General features: G+C 37.4%; 1 protein-coding gene across 4 annotated transcripts in view; it reads right to left on the bottom strand.

The window, feature by feature from the left end:
- Window positions 1-908: 908 nt before the first annotated feature.
- letm1 (leucine zipper-EF-hand containing transmembrane protein 1) overlaps window positions 909-23520 on the bottom strand; it is a 37610-nt gene continuing 14998 nt past the window's right edge. The window contains exons 4-16 of one of the 4 annotated variants that reach the window (XM_083997964.1): window positions 21693-21836; window positions 20849-20986; window positions 19670-19873; window positions 18115-18234; window positions 16998-17129; window positions 16171-16329; window positions 15956-16075; window positions 12710-12844; window positions 10302-10495; window positions 8708-8740; window positions 7271-7427; window positions 4029-6156; window positions 909-3706 (exon numbers count right to left, since the gene is read on the bottom strand). In XM_083997964.1, coding sequence (XP_083854090.1) covers window positions 6004-6156; window positions 7271-7427; window positions 8708-8740; window positions 10302-10495; window positions 12710-12844; window positions 15956-16075; window positions 16171-16329; window positions 16998-17129; window positions 18115-18234; window positions 19670-19873; window positions 20849-20986; window positions 21693-21836 — 1689 coding nt within the window. In that variant the 3' untranslated portion in view covers window positions 909-3706; window positions 4029-6003. The remainder of the gene's footprint in view (window positions 3707-4028; window positions 6157-7270; window positions 7428-8707; window positions 8741-10301; window positions 10496-12709; window positions 12845-15955; window positions 16076-16170; window positions 16330-16997; window positions 17130-18114; window positions 18235-19669; window positions 19874-20848; window positions 20987-21692; window positions 21837-23520) is intronic. The other 3 variants (XM_083997965.1, XM_083997966.1, XM_083997967.1) reach the window with 3 other exon arrangements.

The following is a 23520-nucleotide window of genomic DNA, read 5'->3' as shown; positions in this document are numbered from 1 at the left end:
AGCTAAGTCAAAATTATGAGATACTAAGTGAAAATTATGAGATAGCAAGTCAAAATGATGATAGCTAAGTCAAAATTATGAGATACTAAGTGAAAATTATGAGATACTAAGTGAAAATTATGAGATACTAAGTGAAAATTATGATATAGCTAAGTCAAAATTATGAGATAGCAAGTCAAAATGATGATAGCTAAGTCAAAATTATGATATAGCTAAGTCAAAATTATGAGATACTAAGTCAAAATTATGAGATACTAAGTGAAAATTATGATATAGCTAAGTCAAAATTATGAGATAGCTAAATCAAAATTATGAGATAGCAATTCAAAATGATGATAGCTAAGTCAAAATTATGATATAGCTAAGTGAAAATTATGAGATACTAAGTGAAAATTATGAGATAGCTAAGTCATAATTATGAGAGACAAACACACACAGAGTGAATGATGGGAAATATGAGATGGAAAACAGAAAAAAACAAACTGAAACTCAGGATCAACCATTATTTATTCAACACTGAGGATTAATTAATTTAGTAAATGATGTTTGGTTTTTTTTTATATTTTACATCAACACTTGATTTGTGTGTTTAAAAAAAAAGAAAGAAAACAAAACAAAACTGATGCTCTTCTTTATACATTTGAGCTTCAAGTTAAAAATGAAATCAAATCCAGTTTTTCCGCTCGTTTCAACATTCGGATGGAAAACAAAAAAAACAAAAAAAAAATCTGATTAAATAAATAAATAAATAACATTACAATTATCTCAAAACAAAAAGTCCAATATAGGTTCTATCTCATATCTGAGTCAGTGACTAGTATTCATTATTATGTTTTTTATTTTTACATTTTTAAACTCAATGTAATGAAGAGATTAAACTGCAACGTGTCGTCTCGCCTTTCAAACTGGGAACAGATTTTTTTTTTTTTTAATTTTTACACAATTTAAGTGGAAAATGTTGTTTTTTGATTAGTTTATTTGGGATTTTAGAGTGAAATTATCTTTTATAAAGAGTCGTTAATTCAGATTAAACCCGACTCGATGGCGCAGTGTCGATGTAAAGACGAACAAACATGGCCGCCGTGCTGAGTGCTATAGCTAGTTTTATAGCTACCGTCCGTGTGGTGGCGGCTTCAAGTTTCTGCCTGAATTCAACATTAGTTTCAAGTTTTTTTTAAATCTTTATAAACGATGGTGGCTGCTGTTATTTTAACTATTACCTGCAGTTAAATAGTTAAATAAATAACTTTTTGCATGAGCCTGAGTGAGCGTTAATAATAAAAACGTTACTGATCCTGTGTTCGGTCTCCAGCTGCCTAAAACTCTCCTCCTTTTACTTTACCACCGAAAGAGAGACAAAAAAAAAGAAAAAAAAAACGTTTTATATATTCTACAAAAAGTAGCTGGTGCAAAAAATGAAATAAAATAAAATAAAAGAGTCGATATAATCAACTAGAAGCACGTCACCCTCTCCCAAATAACACAAAGCAGAACATCAGTCAAGCAGGATCTAAATTACATATATTACAATATATTCTTTAACAAATTAAACACCTCAAAAAGAGAGAAAACTAAATTTTCTTTTTTTTAAAAAAGAGAAGAAAAGAAGAAAAAAATACATGATGCATAAATGACTTATTATTGCTTTAAATATCTTTGTTCTTTCTGATTTACAAACTCAGCAGCAGGAATCTGTCAGGACGGTTTGTGTCGACGACTTTTTGTTTTTACGACACGGTTTCAGTTTCTCTGCTGAAGCATCAACATTCACACCCTGAGTCCACACACACACGCACACACACACGCACACACACACTGCTGTATCAAAAACAAAATAGTGCATTTACATAAGTGGCAGATAACAGTCGATGAGCAGCACAGTGAGCGACAATCAGACGTTTCTATTTCTTTCTCTTTTTCTTTTTCCTCCCGCTGTCAAAAAAGACAAATCACTAGAAGAATTAAAGCGAAGGCAGAAAAATGGCTGACGATGAAAAATGACTGATTCAAGCTCACTGTCCTTCTCTTCCTCCTCCTCCTCCTCCTCCTCCTCTTACAGAACAACAGTGCCGTTGGTTTGTGCAGATACGTGCTGCTCGGTTGCTTTTACTTTTTTATTTTTTCTCTCTACAGTGACTGACGTGCGGCCGCTCTTTTAGGATTTTTCATATCACGGTTTCTACAGGTTTTTCTATTTCAAAAACCTATAATTACGTTGGTTTTTGACAGGTTTTCATACATCACACTCTCGTACGCCCTGGCTACAACGAGAGGCGGCGTGGGGGAGGGAGGAGGGGGAGGGAGGGGGGGGGGGGGGGGGGGGGGGCAGACATGACGGTCGTGTCACATCAGTGAAATACTAGAATACAAAAATGACTTTTGTTCAAGTCATTCATCAAAAGAGAAATGCAGAATATTTCCTGTTTCCAGCGTCTAAATGATGAAGATTTCCACATTTTCTCTGTTTTCTGTCACTTGTGAAATGAAACATCTTTGGCCAAACAACATAAACAGGTATTTTGTCCATAAAATTCTTTTTTCAGCTTCTCGTATCAGAGTTTTTATGGATTTGATCCATTTTTACATAATTGTAGAGTAAATATGTTGGTCTTTGCATGATTTATTGGACAAAACAAACATTTATTTTATAGATTAAATGAGTCTGATAGTTTTTTATATGTTCCACTTCAGATTGTGTCCAGATTATAGAGCTAGAGGAACTAATATTTACATTATCAGTCAATGTTGAGATTGTTTTTCTTGATTAATTGTTGTAGAAAACGTCCTTCATGAGTTCCTGTGGCCCAAAAATAAAGATGCTCAGTTCACTGTGATGTAAAACAAAGAAAAGGTTGGTTAATTTGTCGATATTTCAATCATTCAAGTTTGAATAATGAAGATTAATTCATTATCAGAGCTGAACAACCAGAGCATTTCAAGGCCTTTAAAAAACGCCATAACACTGCATAGTGGCATAGTCTCCTCTCCTCTCAACGTTCCTCCTGCAGCGTGTGTTTACACCGGCCGCTGATTAATGCGTTGGAGAGAGCGTGCCACGGCGTCTCTAACCTAAACACAACCCTCCTCCGCCGCCGCCGCTGCTTTGGGCAGCTTTGAGCCTCCATGTTTGGCCCCGAGTGTTTATACCCAGCACCCTCTCCCTCCTGACGAGCGCTGTCTTCGTCATCGGCGCGATGCTACGACAGTTATCTCAAGTAAGTAAGTACCGCTCTGTCGTCTGTGTTTACACCTGAGCTCCTTCTCTGGTTACCGTGGAGGAATAACAGAGGGGGTGGGGGGGTGAGGGAGTGGGGGTGTGGGGGTGAGGTGGGGGCACTATAAACTACCAGTGGGTTCAGTTCAGCAGACGAGAGGCGGATCGATCGGTTCACACTGCAGGCAGCGACACACCAACATCACGTGTGGCTTTCTATATTTATCACCAAACTTTTATTTTGAAATTCATAGATAATCTGAAGATAAAGGGTGGGTAACAATTTGAAAAAGTCACCTTGAATATTGTTGTCAGTGTTTTTATTATTATTAGTAGTAGTATTATTACTGTTTAAATAATAAAAAAACTAAACTAAAAAATTAAATATCAACCCCAAACAGTTTTTAGTTTTATTTTGAAATGAATGAAAAAGTGTGAAACTGATCACAAAGGCTCGTTAAGCCTCTTATTGATCAATTACAGGAGGAAAAGCTGCAAAATCGTTCACTTCTATTATATTTTTTCATATTAATTAATACATTAATGAGTTTGTGTGTTTTTTATGTGTGTATTTCCTTTATTAAAGCAAAAATAGTGAACATATTCTCACTGTTTGTAGTGGGTAACAATCTGAAAATGCCACCTTGAGCGTTGTCAGTGTTTTTTTTATATTATTGTTTAAATAATAATTTTAAAAAAAATTAAATATCAACCCCAACCAGTTTTCAGTTTTATTTTGGAATGAATAAACACATGTTTAACTGGTTACAAAGGCTCGTTAAGCCTCTTATTGATCCAATTACAGGGGGAAAACCCAAACATGGGGTAGGTTAAGCTACAAAATCGTTCACTTCTATTATATTTTTTCATATTAATTAATACATTAATGAGTTTGTGTGTTTTTTATGTGTGTATTTCCTTCATTAAAGCAAAAATAGTGAACATAATTATTCTCACTGTAAATAAAGCTGAAGATAGACGGTGGGTAGCAATCTGAAAACGCCACCTTGAGCATTGTTGTCAGTGTTTGTTTAAATAATAATAAAAAACAAATTAAATATCAACCCCAACCAGTTTTTAGTTTTATTTTGGAATGAATAAACACATGTGAAAATGATCACAAAGGCTCCTTAAGCCTCTTGTTGATCAATTACAGGAGGAAAAGCTGCAAAAGAATTCACTTCTATGATGTGTTTCATACTAATTCATTCATTAATCAGTGCATCGGCATCAGATTTGATTAATTTCTGTGTGTATTTCCTTTTTTTTTTTCTCACTGTAAATAAAGCTGAAGATAAACGGTGGGTAACAATTTGAAAAAGCCGCCTTGAGCATTTCTTTTTTTCATAATTATTGTTTAAATAATTAAAAAACCAAATTAAATATGAATCCAGCTGCCTGCAGTGTGAACACAGCACCGTGCCTTTAATACTCTAATATCATCTCCTTATAATAATCACACATTCACGGCTACAGTGCAAAGACAGAGAGAGTCACTCAGGTTGTTTATGTGCCGAAAAATTCATCCAGGCGTCTCCAAAAAAACACTATAATAGTAATACTACATCGAGTGTGAGGAATACCAGAGCTTCTTCTTATAAAATACACAACACCACTATACGATCCGTTTGACACAACCATCGGCGTGGAGAGAGAAGGCCACTGTGGAGGTTTTTGTCGCCGCTTCACCAGTAAAAAAATAAAACTCTTACTTCTTAACGACTTACAACCTGTGACCACTTCACTTCACTGACTTCACTGTAAAACATCTGCTGTGCTGGGTGCGTTTGATTTGAGTTTTATTCTGTTTAAATATCTGGGTTTGTTTGGAATAATGTGGGTCTGTTTTGTGTTTTAAATGTGCCTCAGTGCAACTTTGGCGTTTTAGAGGAAAAAAAAGCTACGATTTAACACGAAGAGACGACAAGATTAATAAATACAAGATGGAATACAGTGATTTTTTTTTTATAAAGTTGATGTTTGTGCAGCTAAGATAAAACATCAACATTTGTGCATTTTATTTAGAGGGATAACGTCCCCAAAATTCAAATTCTGTGCATATTTTTCATTTTTAAATTAATAATTTAATGGGTTTTTTTTTTTATTAATTTGCATGATTTCCTATGTTCATCTTTGGTTGCAGCCACCCTACATACAGCCAACAAGGAGCTAACTTCCTGTCAGAGAACATAACAAGTTACTTCACAACAACACGGGAGTTTTGATGGAGAAATAATGAAATAAAATAAAATAAAATAAAATAAAATAAAAATTCGGAATGACGGTGATGACGAAGATTTATGTGTTTGTAACTGTGCAAAGTTCAGAAACGATTTCTCATTTCTCTGAGAGATGACGACATGAATGAATGAAATGAAATGAAATGAAAGGCAAGACGGTTCACCTCAAACCTTAAATTATATACTATATATCTATTATCTCCTCATACTGTCTATTATTTTACCCAAACATGATTATTGATTGATTATTTTCAACTTTCTGTTCCCCCGTTCAACAAATCCATGTTACATGATCAGTCCAGAAGAGTTTTTAACATTATATTAATTTAAGTGACTTGATTTTTGTGCATTTTAGTTTTGTTTTTTAAATTATTCTTCTCTGGTGAAGTGCTGTAAGGAGGACGTCCAGAGTTTTTCTGTGACCAGCCACAAACCTCTTGACGTTATTATTATTATTACCGGTATCTTTTCTGTTCTGTTTTGTTTTGTTTTTGTTTCTAGAAACGCTGTGTGTCCTTATAGTGAGAGAGTGAGAGAGTTAGAGAGGAGTTAGCTGTTGAGCGTGGCCGCCTGCTCCTTCTCCGCCTTCTCTTTGGCCTTTTCCTTCTCCATCAGCTTCTCCTCCTTCTGCAGCATCACCATGATGTCGGCCACCTGAGTGGTGGAGATGTCGATGTCCTCCTTGTCGATCAGCTCCACCACCTGGAGATAACACACACACACACACAGGGGAATTATTACAGATTACAGGCTCACAATGTTTTAATCTTGTGGGTCGTGAGATTCAATTTCACTGTTAAAGGACAATTCCAGGCAAATCGCGTGAGAATCAAGCTGACGGCTAACTATGTTTACAGGTCGTCTGAAGCTCTCCTGTTGGATTTATAGAAACGGTTTTGAGGGATGTAAACAGCTCTCAATCATTGCTGCTGTGGTGATGCAGGGACAGACAGAATTGCTGCAAAACAGGAGCAATTAAAAAGAAAATCTTCAGAATCCATAATCTTTAGACCTAAAATATTAGGAAAATAGAGCCCCAGGTTGAATTTGCCCGGAATTGTCCTTTAATCACAGGATTAAAACAGAGCAGGAGTCGTAATTACAGCAGCTCAGTCTCAAAAATCCTTTAAAAATAATTATTTAATGAATATTTCAATAAAATGTAAGTGTAAGGTCATAAAGTGAATCTTATCTTATATAAAAAAAAAAAAAAAAAAAAACAGAATTTTTTGCCTTTTTTTTTGCTGAATTTAGTTACGGTATTATGTGTATTTATTTCTTCTACTATTTATACTTATTTTATCCTGTTCTCTTCTCATCCTTTCTTATATTTGTGATTTTTACTCCTTTAATCTGCCTCAGTTTTAGTCATTTTTCTTTCATAGACTCTTTTACCCACCGTCATGAGAGCGTTTCCTCGGTTCAGTTCCTGCTTTTAAATATTCCCTGGTTTTGTTTCATGTTGTATTTGAGGGAATTGTGGGTGAGATGGGGTGTTTTTGTCACATAAAGCACTTTGTGTTGCATTTATAAAATTGTATTAAAAGTCCTTTCGATATAAAGATTGACTGATAATCATCAGAATAGTTGCTAATCGCTCATGTCTTTGACAATGTCAAGAGATATTTGGCTCCAGGGAACAGGACAGGAGTCGTGTGTTTTTGAAAATCCACAAATCACCCTTTAATGTTCCCTCTCTGACTCTGATGTTGTTTCTCTGTCACATTCTTGTCTTAGAAAGAGTTCAGCTGATCAAATGACACCTATATAACATACAAACACAACAAAACACACAACTAAGACAACCCATACGCACTTTGATGACGTCGTCGATGTCGATCTTCCCGTCCTTGTTGTCGTCGAGCGCCTCGGCGATGCTCTGCAGCTTGTGCTCGGGAATGTTCTGGATCTGCCTCATGATGTTGATGAGCTCGTCGATGCTGATGAGGTTCTCCCTGAAGGTGTAGAACAGACTGCATACAGGAAACGGTTACAAGGTTTGACCGCCGGTAAAATGCGGTGGAGACAGACACAGAGAAGAGTTCAGCACGCTGCATTCAAAGGTCCCCGGGTCAAATCACACCAATCAGACTGATCCATCGTTTGTTTTTGTTTAATTCACAGTGGGTTAAATCTGGGCTAAAAAAAATGGAGGTTGAATCATGCAGCACACTCCAAACTGACACTGACTTAGTTTTAGTCTGTGCATGATGTGTTCAAAGACACAATTAATTAGTCTTTTATTAAAGGGATAGTTCAACATTTTGGCAAATTGGCCCATTGCCATAATCCCTATAGTCATAGCAGTAGGTTCGTTACCTTTAATTGTCGGTGCAAGCTATTTTTAGAACGGCGGAGCAGAGCCGTGAGCTGCTCAGAGCTACGCTACGGAGGCTAATGGGATTTTTTTGGTTTCCCTCATTAAACTCATCAAATACACAATCCAACAACTCCACAACGCTCTGGTGGACAAGTTGTGACCTGCACATTCACCACGCTATGAGATAATAACACAACGTTACCAGACAGAGTTGTTTTAGAGGTAAATTAATGCAAAACTGCTGATGCGCGTTGCCTTCAGGGGCAGTTTTTCAGCAAGCTGTCTCTGTATTTACCTCTAAAACAACTCTGTGTGGTAACGTTGTGTTATTATCTCATAGCGTGGTGAATGTGCAGGTCACAACTTGTCCACCAGAGCGTTTTGGAGTTGTTGGATTGTGTATTTGATGAGTTTGATGAGGGAAACCAAGAAATCCCATGAGCCTCTGTAGCGTAGCTCTGAGCAGCTCACGGCTCTGCTCCGTCGTTCCAAAAATAGCTTGCACCGACAATTAAATGTAACAATCCTACTGCTAAAACTATAGGGATTATGGCAATGGGCCAATTTGCCAAAATGTTAAACTATCCCTTTAAGGGTGCGTTTATCTAAGTTAGAATTAATTATAAAGCTCCAATAAAGGTCACAGATTTCATTTACTTTTCATATCTGTGTCTGTAACTTTTCAAATCAAGCAGATCTTTTGTCCTACAGTTGATTTTTGTTCATTTAATGATTGAAGCTGTTTAGTGAAGCAGCATCAGTGAGGCGGCACCTCGGGGGTGAAGAGGCAAAATGGACAAAAAGATGCAAAAGAAGCAAATGACTGATTTTTGCCGCTTTTTTTTTTTTTTTTTTTTTGCAACAACCACGATGCAAAGTTAGCGACAGGCAAAAGCTGCAAGCAGGTGGCGGTTTACCACAGTGTTGTCTTACCTTGTGGCATCGCTAGCTTTAGTAAAGAATAATCTGAAAAATTTTAGATAAATTAGGAGCTGGATTTGGTTTTAAACACGTAAACTAGAACAATTTGGATTACTTTAGTTTTTAGTTTTTGTTTTTTGTTTTTTGTGGGGAAAACCTTTTGTTCCTTGTTTTATCTCCACCACCATTTTACAATGAAAGTAATGATGATGATGATGAAGATGAGGATGATGGTTAAACAAAATGAATATATCCAGTAACCAACATAAAACTGACAAATAAAAGCACATAACTCATTTAAAATGATAAATAACTCAAAGATATAAACTTTGAAGCTGAAGTTAAAGATTCAGAGGCAACGCTTTGGGTAAAAAAAAACAAAGAAACAAAACTGAAGCTTTGACAGTTTGATTGTTCAAATAGTTGAACAAGAAACTAGATTTGTTTTGTTTTTTTAATCTCTTTGTAGAAACAGTTGACATCAAAACGCTGCCTTTGCATCATTCACGTTCACAAGCTTCAAAACAGCACAGACTGAGCGATGGAGCAGAAGCAACGAGACGAGAAGCTTCACACTCGACAGAAACGTTTAGGGAAGAGGGTCTGTCTGCTTTCTGTAAGATATGTGACTGAAAAAGCCGGATCGTTGCATCTCTAGTACATTTAATGTTTGTTATGCATAGGCCTTAAAGGGATAGTTCAACATTTTGGCAAATTGGCCCATTGCCATAATCCCTATAGTCATAGCAGTAGGTTCGTTACCTTTAATTGTCGGTGCAAGCTATTTTTAGAACGGCGGAGCAGAGCCGCGAGCTGCTCAGAGCTAAAGGAATTTCTTGGTTTCCCTCATCAAACTCATTAAATACACAATCCAACAACTCCAAAACGCTCTGGTGGACAAGTTGTGACCTGCACATTCACCACGCTATGAGATACACAACGTTACCAGACAGAGTTGTTTTAGAGGGAAATACAGAGACTGATTGATGAAAAACTGTCCCTGAAGGCAACGCGCATCAGCTGTTTTGCATGTATTTCCCTCTAAAACAACCCTGTCTCGTAACGTTCTGTTATTATCTCATAGTGTGGTGAATGTGCAGGTCACAACTTGTCCACCAGAGCGTTGTGGAGTTGTTGGATTGTGTATTTGATGAGGGAAACCAAGAAATCCCATTAGCCTCCGTAGCTTAGCTCTGAGCAGCTCACGGCTCTGCTCCACCGTTCTAAAAATAGCTTGCACCGACAATTAAAGGTAACGAACCTACTGCTATGACTATAGGGATTATGGCAATGGGCCAATTTGCCAAAATGTTGAACTATCCCTTTAATGAATAAATTATCATGGATGTTAATGGACGTGTGAGATTAATCACATTTTGTCCCAATGTCACATTCAAACACTCAATAAGTGAGTTTGGGAATGTCTGCTCTAAAGAATAAAAACATAAGTTAACTCCTCAGATCTGACTTCACTATAAAATAAAATAAAAATTTAAAAAGCCACGAGTTGCGGTGCACGGCAGCAGTTTGGTTTCGTTTGCGAACCCGATCTAAGTTTCAGCGTTGAGCGGCACAGACGGAGCTCGACGTGTTCAGCTGCTCTTACCCGACGGGTGGCGTGGTCCCGCTGTCGATCTGCCCGTCCAGGATGACCTTGTCCTTCTCCAGCTCCAGGATGATCTTGTCGATGCGTCCGATCATGCGGTTCACTCGCTTGGACAGACGCTGGCTCGCCTTCGACTCCTCCACCGTCTTCTCCTGGCCGCTCTTGGAGAGCTCCTTCTTTATTTCCTCCAGATCCTGAACGACAAAAACCCAAGTAAAAACACTCAGAAAGAGATCTCAGAAAAAACTAAATAAAATCACATTTCATGCTGCGTTCATAACAACTCGGAGGTCGGAATTCCCAACTCAAAAATCAACATCATTGCGTTCACGCTGCAGGAACTCGGAAGAAAAAAAACATGGATACCTGAAGGAAGTTTGGCGTATTGTGGCTCATAGCTGAATACGAAAAATCAATGCAGCAGTAAATTATGTTTATTTTGGAGGAGAGGAGACGCCGCAGATGAGTGCACATATAATGTTACAGTCTTGATAACAGTTAAACGTTATTTCTGTTACATACGAGAACCACAATTTCACACCATACAACAATCACAGCTTAAAGCAGAAGTGAGTGATATTTTTGTGTTAATATAAGTCTTAAATAGTTATATCTTCCGACAGCAATCACTTACATAGAGTGTTTGGACTGAAACACGGGTCTGTCAGTCACTCTGCTCTGCTCTGAGCCGAGGAGAAAACTTTTATCGTATCCTACAGTTTTTATCCAATGAGGAGAGAGAACGGCATGCAGGGCTGTGTGTGCAGCCAAGGAACGCCGTGAATGTGGTGACGTAGCGACGAGGACTGTTATGGTGCGTTCAAGGAAACTCGTATTTTTCCGACCGTGAAGTGGTACCAGTTCGATCTGGTACGAGTTCACGGGTCAGAAGTTACGAGTGGCCGTTATAGTGACTTTCACCGGTAAAACAGGTCGGAAAAACACGAGTGGGTTGCCTGGAACGCTACAAAGTCGTAAGTTGTGACTTGAAGCTGTAATTTACGATTTCAAAAGCCTGCCTGGAACGCAGCATTAGCGAAAACGACCGGACCACTCACTTCTGCTTTAATATAAACGTATAAACTGCAATAATACACAAATTTATGCATTCAAACCTCAACAAATAAATTAAAATGTCTAAATTCTAATCGCTTAAGACGAGGGCTGCCATGTTTTGATATTGTCGTGACGTCAAGTCGGAAAGTCGGAGCTCTGATATGATACCCGAGTTTCCGACCTGTAATTTCCGAGTTCGACGCCGTTCAATTCATTTTTTACAACTCGGAGCTCGTTTTTTTCTGACTTCCGAGTTGTCTTGAACGCAGCATAAACATCAGTTTATTGTCCAAATCTAGAGACGAGTTATGCATCAGTGTGTGAAGACGTTTGGAGACACTGGGCTTGGAAAGGTAAAGTGACACCGCAGGACTGAGACTTGTTTTGAAAAGGAAGAAGGAGCCGGTTAGCTTTGTGGTGTCGTGTGGTTTGTGATCTTGAGCATTTAGTAAATCATGTGATGAAATCCAAGTTAAAATGTGTGTAGTAAAAATCATGTGAATGTAAGTTAAAATGTCATATTTAATACCATGTGGGTTTAAGGGTGTAGTTAAAAATGTAGTGTATTTTAAGAGAGAGTATTCATGCTAAAAGTAATGTGATATTGTGTATTTACAGGCGTTAAAATCTGCCAAAGTTAAGGTTAAAATCATCATTGAACAGTGCTTTAAAATGGCTTTCATTTATTTTGGGTGCTGTAAGTATGGATTTTCAATTTATTTTCAAGATTTATTTCTAGTAGTTTAAAATTAAGTATTTGATCTTGGGTTACGCTGATTAATTGTGGTTTCTTGGGTTACATTTTCCTTTTTTGTGTCTGTGTTTAATAGGGCTGGAACGATATGCTTTTCTCCCGATTCGATTCTTCTACGATTTTTTGGATGGCGATTCGATTTAAATTGCGATTCTACGATATTGCCGATTCTCTCGATTTTTAGTCGCATTTTTTACATTTATCTGCACACAAATACTGTAGGAGCCTATAAATTAACATACTCCATTATAAAGTTAACTTAAACCCTTTTCAAAGCCTGTACTCTCTGTATGTAAAAGAGGGTAACAAATACACATTGCACAATATTTAAAAAATTCAAAAAAAAAATTCAAAAAAAAAATTTTTTTCAAAAAAAAAAAAAAAATCGATTTTTGACAAAAAAAATCAATTTAAAAATCGTCAAAAAAGATATCGCGATATCTATGTGAATCGATTTTTTCTCCCACCCCTAGTGTTTAAGGTTTTTCACCTGTTCTTGGCCTTTACAACTTTCAAAATAAAAGAAAGAAAGCTGACTTTGGTCATTGAGTGAATTCCAGTCCTATTTTCCGAAGCAAGCTGCCTTTTTGACACTCACCTCATTGTATTCCTGGACGTCGTCCTTCAGCTCCTCCAGCTCCTCCTTCTCCAGGGTCAGCAGCCTCTTCTGCTCCTTCAGCTTCGAGCAGGCGTCGCTCAGCAGGTCGATCTCCTCCTTAGTGATCTCCTCGCCCTGAAAACATGAACATATAGCTCAATAAATTTGCCCCATAATACACAATTTTTTCTTTTAAACCATAAACATATATCCTTTAAAGGGATAGTTCAACATTTTTGACAAATTGGCCCATTGCCATAATCCCTATAGTCATAGCAGTAGGTTCGTTACCTTCAATTGTCAGTGCAAGCTTTTTTTAGAGCGGCGGAGCAGAGCCGTGAGCTGCTCAGAGCTACGCTAAGGAGGCTCATTATGGGATTTCTTGGTTTCCCTCATCAAACTCATCAAATACACAATACAACAACTCCACAACGCGCTGGTGGACAAGTTGTGACCTGCACATTCACCACGCTATGAGATAATAACACAACGTTACCAGACAGAGTTGTTTTAGAGGGAAATACATGCAAAACCGCTGATGCGCGTTGCCTTCAGGGACAGTTTATCAGCAAGCAGTCTCATTTACCTGCCAAAATGTTGAACTATCCCTTTAAAAAAAAACACAAACTGCTAAACCCAGTAACTCACGGTCATACTTTCACCTCTAACACATAACATTCATCACTATACATCCCAGGTAGGTTGAGGTTAAGTGTGCTCGTCGACCCAAACACAGACATAGAGGGGCAAACAAGGGAAGCTGCAAAGGATGCTGGGAAACTCCTCAATAACATGTTACCCCGGGACGGAGGGAGGAGTGTGGAGCTACAGAGGAAGAGGTGACGGTGTCTGTGAGGGGAGAGGAGGAAGAGGAGGAGGAGGAGGAAGAAGAGGGAGGGTCTGTACAGATGTGGGTCAAACTGACTAAATCATATTCAGCTTTTGTTTCACTTTCTATTCTTTATCAAAGTCTAATTTATCTTATCTTATTTATTTCTATATTTCAGAAACTATAGATGTTGTAACTATTTATAATATATATATTTTAAATATTTGAATTGTATGCTTTTAAAAAAAAAAAAACTTTATTGCCCTTAATGCACATTAACAGGCAATTAACATCACAAAACAAAGAAGAAACATCTTATCTGGAGACTGGGCCTCATCTGTCATGCAGAGGCAGAGCACATCTACACTTATCTAGTTCTGTAACTACAAAAAAATAGATTTTTTTTTTTTTAAAGTATGGATTTTTATAAGATAAAATCAATTAAAGGTGATTTTTCACATGCAGAGGTTAATTTTATGGCGGGCAAATTAAGCTTCCTCCGTTTATTTCTCTATAAAACATTACAAAAGCTGTTTCAAAGATCATCACTGCTGTTTTAAGTGTTTTTCTTAAATATTACTGTTAATATATACAGTATATATCACTGTTTTATTTTGTTTGTATTGACATGAAGGTAAATTCTCATTTTCTGCTCTTATTTTGATATCGTTTTCATTACTGCAGTTGATTTTATGTACAGTATTTTGAATCTTTTTGTTGTTTTCTTGCACTTTTACTTTGTGTTTTTTTATAATTTTGTCATTTCAACATAACTGAACTGGAGGTTTTGTCTTTGTCTCTCTCTTTCCATTGTGTGTTACTTATTTCCTTTATAATTTCCTGTGTATTTTAGACTAATCTTTCAGTATTTCAGCAAAAATAATATATTATAACTCAAAAACTAAAGAAAATCCCCTGGTTTGTCGACGCTGCAGCCGTTTTTCCTTCTACAAACAGTGAGGCAGTGTTTCCCCGGTTGTTTCAGGCTTTACATGCTCTCAGTGGTTTTAACTCGTCTGTGATTCGTCCTCTGAGCTCTTTACTGTAATTTATCTCGTCTGCTTTTCATCCCGCTTAAGAACACACAGTTCAGTGCAACATGAGCATTTGTGGTCTGACCTCGCTTCATTTTCTGCAGCGTCCACCTCATCATTCCCATAAAAACCTCGTTGTTTAGAGGAGATTTCCTGTCATTGGGATTATGTTTCCACTCTTTATGAATGTAAAGATCAAAAACAGCAGCGTCCAAAAGTAAAACAAATGCCACTGTTATGAGCAAAGTCGTGTTTAACCCACATCTGGAGTCTGCAAGGAAGGAAAGACCGGAGAGTGTGTGTGCGTGCAGGGGTAAAATAAAGTGGTTCGTTAAAGAGGAGATGTCGTTAAACCTGACCTGGTAACGCAGGAAAGTCTGCCACTGTTCAAACTGTGCAGTCCGGACGACACAGAGGTGATAACAATGAGAAAAAGTGGCGACACATAAAAATCAGAAAAAATGTTCTTTAGAGTCATAATATCTTTGGGGAAAGAGTAAGAAAATGATCTAAGACAAACTGCAAGTTGGAGATCTACGAAAAAATAGATTAAAAGAGTAGAAAATTCGAATTCTACTCATTGATACAACATGTTACATGGTTTTAAATCCGGAAAATATTAAAGGGATAGTTCAACATTTTGGCAAATTGGCCCATTGCCATAATCCCTATAGTCATAGCAGTAGGTTTGTTACTTTTAATTGTCGGTGCAAGCTATTTTTAGAACGGCGGAGCAGAGCCGTGAGCTGCTCAGAGCTACGCTACGGAGGCTCATGGGATTTCTTGGTTTCCCTCACCAAACTTATCAAATACACAATCCAACAACTCCAAAACGCTCTGGTGGACAAGTTGTGACCTGCACATTCACCACGCTATGAGATAATAACACAACGTTACCAGACAGAGTTGTTTTAGAGGGAAATTCATGCAAAACCGCTGATGCACGTTGCCCTCAGGGACAGTTTTTCATCATCATCAGTCTCTGCATTTACCCCTAAAACAACTCTGTCTGGTAACGTTGTGTTATTATCTATAGCGTGGTGAATGTGCAGGTCACAACTTGTCCACGAAAGTGTTTTGGAGTTTGGGGATTTTGTATTTGATGAGTTTGATGAGGGAAACCAAGAAATCCCATGAGCCTCCATAGCGTAGCTCTGAGCAGCTCACGGCTCTGCTCCGCCGTTCTAAAAATAGCTTGCACCGACAATTAAAAGGTAACAAACCTACTGCTATCGGCCAATTTGCAAAAATGTTGAACTATCCCTTTAAATATAAATACCTGAAACTAAATGCAGCATTTAGAGGCAACAACAACAACATAAAGAGCTTGTGAGAAGAAGCTTTAAAACTGCTCAGTGTTGTTGTTGTGTTCAGGTGTGTTACCTTGATCCCCTCGATGACCGGCGCGGTGTCCCTCAGCGTCTCAGCGTGAGCGGCTTTGTCGGCCGTGGACATGGCCTCGCTGTGCTTGGCGCGCTCCGCCTCCAGCTCCAGCTCGCCCTCCTGCAGGAACACGAGACCACGCCCACTTTAGTTAAACACTGCTGACTTAACACCGAAAACAAAGACAGGTATCAAACAATAGGAGGAGTCGTTACCCTGGCAACCTTCTCTGCAGCGTCGGCCAGTCTCTCCATCTCCCGGTCCTTGTTGTCCTGGCGTATGGCCGCCTCCTCCTGCAGCGTCGCCTCCACTTTGGTCTTGTTGTCCACTTTGGAGAGCTCCATCTCCGCGGCGATCAGCTGGGCCTCCTTCGTCTGGAGGAATCAAGTCCTTAAAGTAACTCTAGTGATCTCTGTGCAGATTTTTTTTATGTTCTTTAATTAGGGATGTTTTTGTTTTTGCTTTTATTTGATAGTATAGCTGAAAGAGAAAGGAAATGGGGAGGCTCTACCCACTGTGCCACAAGGCCGCCCCGATTACGGGAAGTTTTACGAACGACAACCTTTCAAATCACTCTCAGCACAGCCAGCATCACTGTCATTATCAAAAAACTCAATCTAAAGTCTGTTAGCTTGATGCTAACATATAATGGAAAACATCATAGACAGGCTAACTGGAAGTAGCATCTCTATGATGGTAATTATGAACCAACAAACAGCTGTTATTTAAACATAAACATGTAAACATGGTAGAAGTAACACATACAATAACACTTGGAGGCAGATATCTTCTCTGTGTGAGCATGATGCAAAATATTAGTGAAAGTTATTGCCCTTTTTTCAGGTAGAATAAAACACACTGTGCATTTATAATATGTTTACTGTGTGAACCGATGATGGGAGTAGGATTTGATATTCGGTTCAGATTCGGTTAAATCCTTAAACAGTGGATTTAATATTCAGCAGAACCCCAAAAATCAGGATTTGGTTCATCCCTAACTTTAATCGTAACATATCCCAGCTGCGTGGCCGGTGCAACTTACCACCATCTCAGGCAGCGTCTGCAGCGTGGTCTTCAGCTGGTCGGCAGGGGACAGGGTGTCGGGGAGGAACATGGCCCGGGACAGCAGCAGCAGAGAGGTGGGGATCTGCTGGTTCAGATGCAGCTCCAGCCACTGCACACAGGATAATTAACAAAACCTCAAGTTTAATTTAATGACTTCCATGAAATAAGGGTTCATTTTGCATGTTCTTCCAATGCAAATCAGTCAAAACCAATCACTTCCATTCAGATCAAAAAACAAAAGGCAACTGAATATCACATGACTGAGCTCAAAACAACATGATTTTTTAAAAATAAAAACATTTCCTTTGTTCTTTAAAAAGTGCCACATTCTAAATCTATTGATCTTTGCAATTTTCTAATTTGTAATTTTATCATAATAACAAGATATCACAAGATAACAAGATTAATTTATTTGTCGCATACACAAGTCGCAGAGTAACATGCGGTCAATAGACATATAAGAGAAATGTAAATAAAATAAAAACTATAATATAATGTAAATAATGTAATTATAATCAAAATAATATAATCAGAAATTCAAAATATATCACAGTGTGAGGGAGTATGTGTGTAACGGACTGGAAAAGCCATGGGGAATTTCAAAATAAAGGCGCTCCCAACAAATGATAATATGTCATATAATATATCAATTTCTGATCTCTGTCTTCATGCTATTGACTCGTCGGTCATTGACTCGATGTGGATCAATATATTATTAAAGTGATTCCCAACCAGTGGTGCGTATTTTATTTTGAAATGCAGACAGATTCTTATTTATTTTTATGTTTAATATGAGTTCAAAAGAACAAAAATGGACGGAGAATTATTATTTAAAATGCAATACATTATAAGAATAAAATGTTTTTGACAGAAATTAAAACGATTTTCATTTCATAATCAGTTGTGTTATGTTTTTATATGACCACTTTTTGGAGAATCATCAATACGTACTGTATGAGTGAGGGGTTACTAGTGGTTTGACAAATAGATTGGGAACTGCTGCATTAATAAATTAAATAATAAGACCAAAAAAAAGTTTGTTAAACCCTAAAAATTCCCTCCGTCTCCACTCGTTCTCGTTGTTGTATCGTTACCTGGCTGAGCTGCTCTCTGAGTCGCTCCTCTGTGACTCCCAGTGACCTCATCCCTCTGACGCGACACGCCGCCTGCACCTCGTTCACATTCAGACTCTCCACGCCTTCCTCTGCGATCAGCTGCAGAAAACACATCACAAACAGAGAGAGAGAACGAGTTCACACGGAGCTTCTCTGTACTGAGTACTTCTCAGGTTCATCAATATTCCACTAGACAAATCAATAACCTATATCTACCTTTGTATCATACATTCTCGTGGACAGTTTTCAATAAGATACCGTGTTATGGCTCAGTTATGGAACAAAAATATACATTTATTTACTAATTCTCTGTCTTTACCCAGATTCAAATCGAGACTAAAAAATGCTCTGATCACAAAACATCGTTGCATATGATACTGACTTTTTGTAATACCTTGTAATCTGTTTTGTTTTTTGGTTCGTTTGTTCCTATTATTATTTGTGTATGTGTGTATGTATATATTTTTTCTCTTTTTTATTTATTTTAAAATGTTTTTTTTCTCTTTTATTTAATTCTATTTTGTATTATTTAATTTATAATGCTACTCAAGATATATTAATCAGGGTTTCTACACATTTTAAATTTCCAAATTCCATACTTTTTCCAGACCCTAATTTCCGGACATCCACTGCAAAAAACTCAAAATCTTACCAAGAATATTTGTCTTATTTCTAGTCAAAATGTCATTTCTAGTCAAAACAAATCTCATTCTACTTAAAATAAGACTCATCACATTAAAAAGTAGCTTGTTTTTAGACACTTTTTACTTCTTTCAAGCAGATTTTCACTTGAAATAAGTAGAAAAATCTGATAGTGGAGCAAGTTTTTTCTTTCTTATTACTAGCACAAAAAACTTACTGGCAGATTTTTCTACTTATTTCAAGTGAAAATTTGTTTGAAACAAGTGAAAATGATCTAAAAACAAGTTAATTTTTAGGTGATGAGTCTTATTTTAAGTGGAAAGAGATTAGTTTTGACTAGAAATGAGACATTTTGACAAGAAATAAGACAAATATTCTTGGAAAGATTTTGAGTTTTTGCAGTGTCTCAGTAAAAAAATTCAAATAATTTGTGACATTTGAGTAAATAGATGTGTATCATGTTAATAAATCATGCAATTAATCATTTGTTTTCATTATTCTGAATTTGTATGCCATTATGTAACCAACTTCCAGGAGATTGTAGCTAGGTACAACAGCGCATACAAAATAATAATGTGATAGTTTCCATTTTCCATACTTTTCCAGACCTGGAAATGTATAAAATCAAATTCCATACTATTCCATACTTTCCATACTTGCGTAGGAACCCTGATTAATGTTTCTTTTGTTTGTTTGTTTTGCTTTGTTATTTGTGTAATTGCTTTTATAGGTGAGGTTTAAATATAAGCCCGTAGTGGGTTTTCTACCTCACCTGCACACATGTCTTTTTTTCAATTTAATTGTTTGCTTTTATTGTTGCTTTTATAATCGTGCAAATAAACATAAAACATAAAACCTGGAAAAAAAAAAAAAGGGTTTTCTGTCTTGGCACCTTGTCGTCTGCGCGGATCGCCCGCAGCTTCATGATGAGCTGGAAGCGGAGGAAGTTGTTGGTCCCGATGGACTGGAGCTCCAGCAGCCGGCACAGCGCCACCAGCTGGGGCCGGGTCAGGTTGTCCAGCGTCAGCTCGTCCTCGAACAGTTTGGAGAACTTCATGATCTGCTCGTTGCTGGGACGTTCGCCAGAGTCACGGATCTGAGTGGAGGAAGAGATTTTCATTTAAATTCTCTGATTGAAACCTGGATATTTTCTGTTTTTGTGCAGATTCTGGTGCCTTAAGGTCGTTTCTAGTGATCTGACATTCATCAATCACATGAATGACCTCATGAATCAGCCATTTTGACTGAAACGCACAGTAAATAACACACCGAACCAGCAACGTTTCACCATCAGGGGGCAGTACTGAGTTAAAATCGTCTGCCCCCTGAAGCTGGAGCGACTTGCAGAAGGATTTAGGACCGACTGAAACTTACTGACCTGAGGGAATTCAGATCAGTTTTGAGGGATGGAGAAAGGAGATCTATCGGCTCTACATTTTTATGTTGTTTGTATAAATCTATGTGGAGTTGTTTGTGCGCTGCTTTCTTAGCCAGGTCGCTTTTGTAAAAGAGGTTTTTGAATCTCATTGAGTTTTACCGTAAAATTCGGAATATAAATCGCACTGGAATATAAGTCGCAGTCTATTTTTGAGGGTCTCAAACTGGGAAAAAAAGGTTTTCTATTTCTATTTTTTAATAAAAACGTTATACAAGTTATTCCACAAGTCTACAACGGGAAGTTTCTGTGCTACATTTCTCAAAGGAATTTTTAATCGAAAGCAACTGGACTTGGTTAGACAAATAACCTAGACAAATAACCAAGTCCAGTTGCTTTCGATTTAAAATTCCTTTGAGATACTATGACTTGGACAAATGAGAATATGCACAGGCTCTGTGCTACATTGTAGCTCGTTCTTGTTATTTTAAATTAAAAAAAGAAAAAAGAGATCGCAGGGTAATTTGAATACTGGTCGCACCGGTGTATAACCCGCACCCAACTTTTTAGATGAAAAAAAAGGGGAAAAAAGTGCGACTTATACACGTACATTTACGGTACATTGTTAAATAAAAGATAAATAATTAAAATAAAATAGTCCTGAGTCTGTTTTTCCCTCCCGACACCAACACCGACCTTCTGGAAGAAAGTGGAGAACTCCTCCGTCACGTCGCCCTGGGCGACCTTGTTCCTCAGAGCGATCTCCTCGATGGTGTCCTGCAAGAACTTGGCCATCTCCAGTTTGACCCGCAGCTCCTTTTTCAACCTCTCCTCCTGAAAACAACACACAACAACAACACGTCAATATGGAATAAATCTAATAAAACTAGAAAAAAGAAAATCAAATTGTTCAAAATAACTGCGACAAACAAGAAAAAACTATCTAGGAAAATATATGAATAATCTATTGTCAGCGCTTTAACTGATTAAAACAAAGTGAAAGGAAAACAAAAAGCATGAAATAATTAACACTTTGTGAAAAGACGTTTACGTTGCATAATTATAAGCCCTGCCAAACATAAACAATGTGGAACAACAGGTCAGGGATCCTGTTATGATCTGGATTAGACTGTAATCTGGATTAACTCCTGTCAGGATGAGACCACACCTGCCTGGGACGAAGCTCATGTGACGGACGAAGAATCAAACTGTCATTATATCATTTAACACAAGAGTACCTGTGTATCCTGATATACATTTTCTGATGTTAAAACTTATATAGAGTGAGTTCACGTGATAATAAACTGAATTTATTTGAGATTTTGGACTCAAATTGATGCTATGACATTAGTATGTGGTAGATTTCTTTTAAAGAAATGTATATGAATCCTCATTAGAAACTGTATTTAAAACCATATTAACTTAAAACTAGACTATTATATACAGCTTAATAACAAACAGCTGACAAAATAATTTCATCATGCAGCTTTGGTTCAAACAGGAAGTCCGTCCGTCCGTCTGTCTGTCTGTCTGTCTCTACCTTCTTGGACTGTGTCTCGAAGGTGGACGGCAGCATGTTGGGGAAGAGCTTCAGAGCGACAGGAAGCAGGAACTCCATGAAGGGGACGATGATGAACACGAGGAACGGGAGAAGTCTGAAGACGTCGGCGCACGTTCTGAGAAACTGCGGAGAAAAAATGTAAGACAAGTTTTTTTTAAAAAAGGTAAAGTATTTGAAGGAAGAGCCAAGAAATATATTTTACAAATACGACTAGCAACAGCAAAGAAATGTATCACAGTGAGCTGGTTAAAGCCCAACCCACCAACATACAATATGTGGACTGAAGAAATAAAGGAAATATATCAAATGGAACAAATAACACACTCGCTGAGACTTCAAAAAGACAAATTCATTCAAAGGTGGAGCCTTGCTGTGGGTAAACTATTACAGTGAGGAAACCTTGTACCGTATATATTTTGAATCCAATCTATATTAAAAATCTGATTATTTTTTATTTTATTTTGTTTTGTTTTTATTTTATCTTTCTGTTATTACAGTCTCTGTTTCCTTTCTTGTGTCATAATTGTTATCATGTCCCTATAATAAGCACTTCATACATTGTAGTGAAACTTTGAGAAAACAGCAGATATAATATGATGAATATGATTCTGTATGTATGATTTAGAACGAAACTGAAATAAAAATTAAGTTCAAAACAAACATAAAAACCTGTGAAGACTCGCTAGAAAAATCAGAAATTCCACTTACATGTCAGCCCCTAAAATTTGAGACAGTGCAAGTACATTTTTCATCTACATGTTGCCCTAAATGTTCTGCTTCTCCTCCTGATCCTTACATTTTAACTTGGGGCAGCTGTGCTCCTAATAAAAAAAAAAACAGTTAGTCTGTATCCCTGTATGTAGAGCATACCCAGTAATAACCTGCAACTCTGGACTCTCTATTTATTCTTGACATTATTGCACCACTGATCTGCCAACTTTTGCACAAGCCACTTTCTCCATTACTCACCACCACTGTGCAATATCTCTGACCAAACGTTTTTTTCTCTATTCAAACAATATTTTGTACATTACACTTTTTTTTTTTTTGCCATTTTTTTGCACTATTCACATTTTTTCTCATTCCAGTTGTTATTTATTTATTATTTATGTCCAACAGTTCAACTTGTGTGTACAAACTGCACCTTGCTGCTTTACAATACACCCCCATACGTGCAACACTTCCTTATGCCTATGACTACCAACACTGTGTATATTATTTTATTTTATTCTTGTACATAACAGCCTCATATATATATAGTAGCCTTGTGTGTATATATACAGTATATATACATACATATTTATATTCCTGAAACAGTTTGTCTTAGATTGTTTTTATATCTCTATATTTACATATTTCTACTACTTTTTTACCGTTACAAATGTTACTGTAACATCCAAATTTCCCATGTGTGGGATTAATAAACAATCTTATGTGTTATGTCAGTACATATCTTTATTTTTTATTTATTTATTTTTCATAGTTAATTCTTTATATTTTCATTCCTCACTTCTTTACGTATCCTGTACTTATTTGCTACTGTTAAGTGAATTTTCCCACATGTAGGACCAATAAAAAGTCTTATATGTCTTATGCCTTGTCCTCCTCCAGGTGCCGTTCATGTGCACCAGGCTGTAGTTAACACAGACGTCCAGCAGAGAGCAGCACTGAGGCAGGGAGGTTTTTTAAAAAAGCCACTGGTTGGTAAGGGAGGGAGGGAGGGAGGGAGAGGGGTGAAACCTGTGAAAATGTTTACCCCCCATCTTTCCTTTGTCTCTTGGTACAATCACCGCGGCTCAATCCAGCA

This window comes from Trachurus trachurus (genome assembly GCF_905171665.1).
Source record: "Trachurus trachurus genome assembly, chromosome: 22".
NCBI lineage: Eukaryota > Metazoa > Chordata > Actinopteri > Carangiformes > Carangidae > Trachurus > Trachurus trachurus.
The sequence above is the reverse complement of the archived record's forward strand: the minus strand, read 5'-3'. Positions and strand labels throughout refer to the sequence as shown.